This window comes from Hypanus sabinus, chromosome 17 (genome assembly GCF_030144855.1).
Source record: "Hypanus sabinus isolate sHypSab1 chromosome 17, sHypSab1.hap1, whole genome shotgun sequence".
In the NCBI taxonomy this organism is placed as follows: domain Eukaryota; kingdom Metazoa; phylum Chordata; class Chondrichthyes; order Myliobatiformes; family Dasyatidae; genus Hypanus; species Hypanus sabinus.
Genome location: NC_082722.1, coordinates 23,780,451 through 23,789,956, shown reverse-complemented (window position 1 = coordinate 23,789,956; position 9,506 = coordinate 23,780,451). Strand labels below are relative to the sequence as shown.

General features: G+C 41.0%; 1 protein-coding gene across 1 annotated transcript in view; it reads right to left on the bottom strand.

Moving 5' to 3' along the window:
* Window positions 1-1,783: 1,783 nt before the first annotated feature.
* herpud1 (homocysteine-inducible, endoplasmic reticulum stress-inducible, ubiquitin-like domain member 1) overlaps window positions 1,784-9,506 on the bottom strand; it is a 30,722-nt gene continuing 22,999 nt past the window's right edge. Inside the window, exons 6-8 of the mRNA XM_059992680.1 lie at window positions 8,080-8,421; window positions 5,489-5,618; window positions 1,784-2,413 (exon numbers count right to left, since the gene is read on the bottom strand). Of these exons, the coding sequence (XP_059848663.1) occupies window positions 2,231-2,413; window positions 5,489-5,618; window positions 8,080-8,421 (655 nt within the window). The 3' untranslated portion in view covers window positions 1,784-2,230. The remainder of the gene's footprint in view (window positions 2,414-5,488; window positions 5,619-8,079; window positions 8,422-9,506) is intronic.

Genomic DNA, 9,506 nt, shown 5'->3' with positions numbered 1-9,506 from the left:
TGGTTCATTACACGCCACCCTATCCAGAATTGCCTTTCCCCTAGGGGGCTCAATGACAAGCTGCTCTAAAAAGCCATCATCCCACATCAACATTGATTTTTCTCAATTTGCCTCTGTTTTGAAATCCCCCATGGCTATTTTAACATTGACTTTTGAACGTGCCTTTTCTATCTCCTATTGTAATTTGTATCCCACATCCTGGCTGCTCTTCAGAGGTCTGTATATAACCCCCAGAAGGGACTTCTTACCTTTGCAGTTTCTTAACTCTACACATAATTCGTCTTCTGATCTAATTTCATTGCTTTCTATGGATTTGATTTTTTTTTAAAACCAAGAGCCATCTTACTACCTTTGTCTGCCTGTCTGTTCAACACAATGTGTATCCTTGGATGGTAAGCTCCCAATTATGATCTTCTTTCAGCATGACTCGGTGATACCCACAACATCATACCTTCCGATTTCCAATTGTGCTACAGGGTCATCTGCATACTGTTGCATTGAAAATATAACACATTCAGCCCTGTATTCATCACCCTTTTCAACTTTGCCCTCATGCTACACTTCATCAGCCCCTATATCAGAAAGGTTGCAGCCGGACGAAAAATTCCAAAAGAACCCAAGCTCTTTTTGGACCTCACACTGCCTCAACAAACAACTTCTCACAATGATTGCAGCCCAGCAAAAATCATTAAGAGACCTAGGTTTTCTATCCTACCTTCATAACTATGCACATACTGAAGGGGTTATGCTCTGCAATCTTTAAAGGACTTGTTAATTTCTCTTATGCCTTAGAGAGGATATTAACAGTATGAGCCAGCTTCATCTTGACCACATTATGTTGCACAGACTAATTGCTAAAGTGTGAACAGTATATCTGGCAGTTAGTTTTTGTTCTGAAAAATGAGCATGAGCAACTTCTGTCCAACTTAGACATAATATTACTTGGGAGTTTAAGGGTCCGGGGACAAAACATAATCATGACCCACTTAGCACATCCTTATTGAAGGAACTTGCTGAATTAGTTTTCTGAGCTGGGCATAAAGCAAGACTTAAATTCCGACTACATTCTTCTGAATGAGCGAACTTCAGTCTATGTTGTAGATCAGAGATTCTTCAGGTATCTAGTATTGAAGACCTATGCTTTTACCTGCAGATTCAGTGTTCATACCTATTCCACATCCACACAAGGATTTAGAAAAGCTTCTGTCAGCCACCCTGCGGAATGGGATCAATACTCTTGACTGGGATTCTCAGCTGCAGTAACACAGCTAAAAGAGTTTGCTACGTCCTAGCACCAGAGACCTGGGTTCAATCCAGTCGGGGTAGTTTTCCTCCAGGTGATCTGCTTCTCTCCCACACCCCAGTCATATGGGTTGGTAGGTTAATGGTCTAAATTGCCTCTAGTGTGGGTAGAATCTGTGGGGGGGGGGGGCGGGGAGTTAGTAGGGATGTGAGAACAGAATCTGCGTGATTGGGTAGCTAATGTGGTTTGGAAGTGTCTCTTTCTAAAGTACAAAAGGGAAAATTGAGTGGAAGGGTATGAAGGTGAAAGTCAAATAAATAAGAATGTTCCTTTTAATTCCAGTTTACAAGGTTAAACTGCAAGGGCAGCAAGAGTTAGAGTTAAGAAAATAAAAGGGTTGAGAAACCGATATTATAACTTCATTTGTGATTCTCAATACCCACAGCTTTATTTAATGAAAGCTGAAAGCCCCGAAAGGACTAGCTGCCACCGACACCCAGCATCAACGAAAAGTCAGAGAGCACAGCTGAGGTAAGCAAGTCTCATGTAATCAGATCTCTTTTATTGTGCTTTTTTTTTTTGTATTGCAAGGCAAAAATTATTTACCTTTTTGCATAAGTATCAACAGAAAGTTTCATGGGATATTTAAAAACAAACTTGCCCAAAAGCAAAAATGCACTTTCAACAGCGTGAAGTTGGCAATGTTAAAACTGTTCCTGCTCACAGCTGTTAATGAAAAGGACATCACTATAAACAGTCATGACCCAGAATTATTTCAAGATTTGATTTGCAGCTTCAGATAGGCAAGAGTCTAAATTGCACTTCTTATAATAATTTACAGAATTTACACTTGTAGCCTTGTACAACAGTTCTAAATTCCATTTGGAATCAAATTCATAAATTCAGTCCGCAGCATCATTTGCACACAGCCCGGAAGCCCTGGAACAAGGGATTGCACTGGTTTCATTGTTCTGCATGTATGTAAACTTAGTTTGCCGCCACCTGGGGACCATCTGGAATCAAGGAGGCAAAGAAGGTTTTGAAGAATACCCAGGCTTTATTTACAAATGTCGTCCTGTTTACTTCAGCTTCAGGGGCCAGGTTAGCATCCCTGACATCATCACTTCCAGGACTATTCACTCTTTCACGACCTTGATCCAGTGCCACATTCTGAAATTCACAAACAAGTCATTCCATTAGTATTTAACCTCACATATTAATTATAAACTCAAACATACTTTCATTTACTCTGGACTCATCTTCTAACTCTACACTATTTTTTTTTGTTAATTATTCATAGATGTTGCTGGCCCAGCAAACCTCTATCTGTAGGTGCTCTTGAACTGAGGAAGCAGCCAGGAATAATCCAGCTTGGTCCAATTCTAGACGCTGTACTTAACAGTAATCGCAGGGCATTTCAGAGGACACAATTTAACACTCAGCCACATATCAGGAAATGTGATAACATTGGATTGAGAGCAAATTTCAGATATGAGGGAGAGGTGAGGAATCAAAGGTTCAACACTGGGGGAGCAAGATGACGCAAAGAACAAATATGTTAAAGAGGTTCGAATATATTTGAAACAGTCAGCATTTTTGCACTATAAAGGCTTTGCACCAAAGGGAACCATAGTAGGCATGTTCTCAGCATCATTTACTTACTGTTTAGTGGTTTCGCATTTCTCCACAAGCGTGGATAACTTCAATGACTAATACTCTCAACTGATTCAACAGCTGATAGACTCACCTATAGGCTTCTTTACAACTCATGTTCTCCGTGTTAGTTTGTATTTGCAGTTTGTGTCATATTTCACTAATCCCATTGTATTTCTTTGTTCTGCCCTGAATGCCCACAAGAAAGTTAATCCCAGGGTTGTATATGGTGCCGTATATGTACTTTGATATTACATTTACTTTGAACATGCACAATTAAAAAAAGGACAGATCTGTAGCCTTTGGTGACTTTCAGAAACAGATACTCCAGAAAAGCTTTTGATGGTTTGTAAGGCATAGCGTTGTGTGTCCAGCAAGCCTTTTCCACACTGTCAGTTACAAAATCTTCAGGTTTGCAGTGACAACATTCTCAGAAGGCAATCAGACAATATTACTGAAATGGAAAGGAAACCCATCCATTTGTGAATGCGGTATAAATCAATAATTCTACATATGTTGCAGCTCTGCAACTTAACAACCACACGGAATGGAGTTTGCACTTTGGTGGTCAACTCCTGTGTTGAGCATCATCTGGCTCAGGAGCCCAATCCTAGAATGTCACCTCAACCCTCTGACTACATCAGCATGTACGGTAAAGGAGGGGCAACAGTTCCGGATGACTTTTCTCTGGACTGGACAGGAATTGGGTAATATTAGCCATATTAGGCAGGTGGTGGGTCTGTCCTGGCTGATGTTGAAAAAGTGCTTGGATAAACAGAATATTCATATCTTGGACAAAAACAAAACTGGAAGAGAGGCTCAACCATGCGGAATTTCAGAGAGTATTAGTTTTACGGAGGAACTAGATAAATTGTTATAAAAGCAGAAACTGAAGGAGAAGGATCGGTTTAGAACACCAGAGACAATCAAGGGATGAAGAGGGGAAAAGCACAGCAGAGTGAAAGCTAGTCAGTGGCAAAAGCTGATGGTAAAATGTTCTAGAGACACGTGAAGAGAACCCTTTACAGTCAGTAAGAGGGGAATTTATAATAGGGAGCAAAAAAAGGCACAGAAGGTTCTTTGGTTCTGTCTTCGCAGAAGACGATGCGAATTATTTCCCGGGAATGTTAGGGTCCCATGTCAAGAGAGGAGCAGGAGGAAGAACTGAAGGAAATGTATATTAGGGAAATAGTGTTAGAGAAACTGGGGAAATTTAAAGCTGATGAGTTCCTGGCGTTGGTAGCCACACCTCAGGGAACTATAGAAGTGGTGCTAGAAACATTCTGGAACAGTTTCTATGATTTGGTGGCAGGGAAAGCAGAGGCTAATATAACCTCATTAATTAGAATGGCAAGTAGGGGAAAAAAAGATTACAGATGGTTAGACTGACTGTCTGGAGTGGGGAAAGTGCTGGAGGCATCAAAAGATGAAACAGCAAAGCAGTTTCATTTTGGTCGAACACAACATTAATTTGTGAGAATGAGAATCTCTGACAAGACTACTGGATGTTTTTCTTTGAGAATCTATTGTAACTGGTAGAACAGATGGGGAGAACTGTATCACGTAACCGGGGTTGCTGGGAAGTGCAGTTTGAAGGGTTTGAAGGGCCAATTCCACACTATCTCCAAATAAGTAAGTATGTTAACTGCTCAGCAGATAGGAATAAAAAAGGATTCTTCTAGGTTAGGTACTCTTCGGTGCTCGGAACCCAGTTCCCAATTGGGCTCAATCACAAGAGCTCGGAAAAACAAGATGCAATCTCATTGCAAATTTTAAAAAATTGTAAGATCAAGTCGAATTTAACCTGAAAAATTAGATATTCCTGATGGGGATTGCCCAGGTTTCATAACCCCAGAATTTACAACTGAAACAAGGAGACTTTTCTTTCCCACTTCATTGCCCACAAGCAATGGGATTAGAGCAGGCAGATCTTTCACTAGGGTTCTTCCCACTTAGCCTTGGTCAAGTCACACAACCAAAAGGGAAGTTTATTATTTGCTAATTACAAAATCATACACTTGCAATCTCATAAAGCTTGGCCTCTATCAATGCAGATCAACAAGCAAGTTGTGTCTCTGAACTGAAGGAATCCGAGCTACATTTGGGACAAAATTAAACTATGTCACGCCCTTTACGCTGGAGAGTGCACACTAAGCATCTGACTGACGAGAACATTACATTTATAAAATCTGGAAGCTTTTTGGATTTCAGAGCTGAAGCTTTTAATCATGAATTTAGTTCCCTGGTCCTGAATGATATCCTCCTACTATTGATATATGGGTGACCTGGAAATTTGCTCCAAGATCTTCATAAAAAATTGCTCTACACTCAGCATCTCCCAACAAAACTACCAAAAATGTCAATGCCCATGGAACTTTTGGAATACCTCATTACATCACAGAAACAGTACTGAAGCCAACACCACTAGTTTCTCTAAACAGCAGTTCTTCCAAGCATTTTACAGAGGTCTTTGTTAATTATGTTCTCAAACTTTACAATAAAAACAGTACTAGGATATTTCCCTTTACCAAAAACAGCTTAACAGCTGTTGGTTTTACTTGTTGTGTCCTTCCCATCTATACAGATACCAACCTGGTCTTGCACATCTTCTTGATCCTGTTGGTGTTCCTGGTTTCCATGATTTGGATTGGCTTCCTGCAAAGGCACGTTGGCATTTGGCAGCGGTGCTGGATGTCTGAATGGAAACCAACCAGCATGATGTCTGCAGGAGAACAACAGGACACAAGCTTCATCATCAGATTGCATCATGGAGCTGACAAGACTACTTAATCATGGAAGATGTGCAACATCTAATTTTCAATTACTTCCAAATGGAGATTTAGTTTTGGAATACACTACGCTAGATTTCAAAAAGAACATTCAGTCAACAGAAACTCCACAAGAGGTTCTCCACTCAAGCGGTACAAGAAAGCAGAAGAGGGCAAAGTAGTAAAATTAGAACATATTCAATAACGACTAGAGAACATGACTAAGATGGGAATTGAAAAGACTGCAAGCCATAGTGAAAGACTTGAGGAAAGTAAACTCAAATTAGATATCAAAAATATCAACTTAAAGTGAAACTGCAAATGCAGGATGCACATACCACCAGCTCAAGGACAGCTTTGATCACATTGTCATGTAACAAAGAAGGACTCTTGACCTCACCATCTACCTCATCGAGGCCTCGCACCTCATGGTCTGCCTGCACTGCACTCTCTCTCTGACTATAACACTTCATCCTGCACTCTATTATTGTTTATCTTGTTCTACCTCAATGCACTGATGTGAAGAAATGGTCTGCAAGCATGGCATGCAAAATAATTTTTCACTGTACCTCAACACGTGACAAAAATACATTCTAACAGTTGAAGGGCATTCTGCTAAACAACATCTCAGCAGTGCTTCAATTAAAAGTCACAAAAAAGAGGGAGAAAATAAGACTAAGAACACCTTGAATGGTGAGGACATAACACAAAGGGGAAAAAAAATCTAAAAAGCCAAAAAACTAGGAAGGAAGGAACCATGTAATTATCAAGAAACCAAGACAGACAAGTGATTTTGGGGAAAGGGCTATTAAAGAAAATGCTATTTAAGACAGTAATAACAGCAGAAATCTTAAATCAAGTTCTTTGGCTCAGTACGCATCAGGAAGACAACACGCGAGACTGAAAGGTAACATCAGTAATGATGTATCTCCATTTAAATTAGAAGCACAATTACTAAACAAATCCAACTCAACGGGAACAAAATTCTGATCTGCAAGGACTGTACTGATACACTACATATAATTGAGACAAGATATAGTAGTGACATGACATATTTCAGGATTTATTAAGGAAATATTTGAATAATCGAGGAGAATGGAAGATAATGTTATACCAATATTTATGAAAGCAGAACTATGTAGCTGGCAGGGGAAGCTGTGGAATTACAAACACAACTGAGATGTTACATTAAGTAAAGAAAATTAAGGCAACAACGACTTAGAAAGTGAGGCCGAGGAGCAAATGCTGGACATAATTGGCAGATGCCTGTGACTTGCTGAATTTTCTATTCAATTACAAAATACCAATGGAGCTTTTGAGGTTAATTCGCCACTGCCTTATGTAAACACACACATAAAATATGCAAACAATGTGCAAATAATTATTTTTTGTTGATTCACACAGGATGGTGATAAATTTGTTCTCTGAAAATTATTGAAACAGCTAACCATTTTGTGCCACATGCTCAGCCACAAACATTCTGCCTACTGGGACATTGGCTTGCAGTAATGTTAGGAGCTAAGTGAACAAGACAGATTGAGTAGAAGATTGGCTGAAATTAATGAGTATGTAGATAACTTCAGAGGACAGTTAAGAGGCAATCACAGTGAATTACATTTAGGCTAAACCAGACTGCAGGAATTCTCCCCCATCCCTGAAGGATATGTTCAAATCAAATGGCTCTTGATCATAACAGTTATTATTCCCGAATTATTTAATCAGAAACAAACTCCAAGTTAGCGTGGTGGGATTAGCTCTGGGTTTGGAATTATTCACCCAAACAAATTCTGAATGCACATTGAAATGAAACAGATTCTGCCTGTCAATATAGAAAGAAAATATTTGCACAACTGTGTGCTTCCCATGGGAGGTTCCTGGCTAGGGTCCAATATGCAAAAGCTGACATCTACCCAAAGAAGGTCATCAGTTCCATGTGAAACTGCTACTATTTTCTCATTTAACTGACCAAGTGTCTCAGACTCTTGGTTCAGGGAGTGGAGTGCTGAAATTCTCAGCAATAAAACTAGGCGATCTTCCTGCCGAACTCTTGCTGGGTTGGACTAGATTCAATTTATTTGAAGAGGAACAGTTATAAGAGGAAGCAGTCTTTGAGTTAATTAAGCTATATTTCATTGCTTTATTAATATTTAATTATGTGCATCACTGCCTGATAATTATGACATCCGGTTCATTCTCTTCAGTTAGTCAGATCGATTGGTACTGAAGTACCAGCATAACAGTATGGTCTCCATCGGATTAAATAATCTCATGGCAAAATCCAAAATGCTTTATTATTGGGCCAACCCCACCACATGTTGAATGGGTTGTGCGACTGAGAATGACGTGGCACTCCACGAGTAATAAAACAGGCCAGGTTCAGAATTTGAAGTCTTCGAAGAATGACAGGATACTTACAGGTACATCAGCAGCATGGCACTCGCCACCAACACCACACGACTCAGCGACGAATAGAAGTAAACGATGCTCAGGAGAAAGCTGGCACGGGCAGCCAGGTAGAGCCAGTCCAACCAATCCCGGTTCAGGTCTTCATCGTCGTCCACCACGGGGCCTCCCTGGGCGTTCATCCGCAGGTTCTGGTTGGCCGGAGGGTTGTTGAGCTGAGGTAGAGGAGCGTGCTGGTCAGCAGGTAGGTTGACGAGAGGCGGCTGGTTGGGCAGCGCAGCCGGTGTCCCGGGCGTGACCACGGGTTGATGCTGGGAGTTGGTGGCGGCCGCAGCAGCGGCGACTGCAGCCTGACTGTGAAGAGAGAAAGCACGTTGAGGAATAAAATGGCAGTAAGTGAGATGCTCCATTACTGGATGGACTTTGACTGGACAATCAGACAACTGAGCCCAGACAGCGTCAAGCAGCATCAGTCCTAAAGGAACACGTCTACTCACTAATCAACGAGAGACTCATCACCATTAATATTTACTTACACAGAGCCCAGTGGATCACCCCTATTGATACAAGAGACTGAAGATGCTGGAAAACAAGCAACTTATGGAGGAACTTTGCATTTGAGCAGGTCATGGAGGTGAAGGGTTTCAGGTCGATTCTCAGCTTCAGTGCTGGATTTCCCTTGGTGGTTGCCGTTGGAATGGTTTCCCCAGTGCATGGGAGAGAATCACCTAGCTTTCCGAGATCATCCATGCCTCAGGATCAAAGCTGAACACAACGGGCAGCAGTTCCAGGAGCCTGATCCGACATCTGACCAACACCATTTGTCAATGTTTGAACGGTTTATCTCAATGCTTTGAATTTAAAATTTAGAAAAACTATCTTGTAACAATTGTTGAAGATGTCAATTAGCGCAGCTTGACAACACTTTTGGGAAGAGAGGTCTGTGTTTCAATAACAGAGCTGGATATGTACACATTCAAGGATGTGTACACTTTCTGTCCAATAGTCCATTCGTGGGACCTCGTCACATCCTGAGGTGAGCCAACAATTGTCCTTGTGTGTCTATGTGCTGATGCAAGTTCTTTAATTTCACTCCCAGATGACCAAGTTCAAAGGCCTCCATTCCAGAAGGGTATACAGAAACATTTGTGGTGGGCGTATAACATTCAAAAGTTTGGGTACAAGTAAAGAGAAGTTGCAATAAAGGAGGAAATAGAAGAGTAGTCCTGGGAGTGTATGGAAAGGTTCTCATTACTCACCAACAGTCCTTTAGTAGAAAAGGACCACAGGCAAGTATTCAGCCATTAACTACCTTGGATATATACAGGCACCACTTTGGAGGAAAGCAACAGGAAGCCTCTCTTCAGATTTACACTGACACACGGGTTGAGGCTGTAGCTAACAGCAACCATACTAGCTCTTTGCTGCACAGTAGCTGG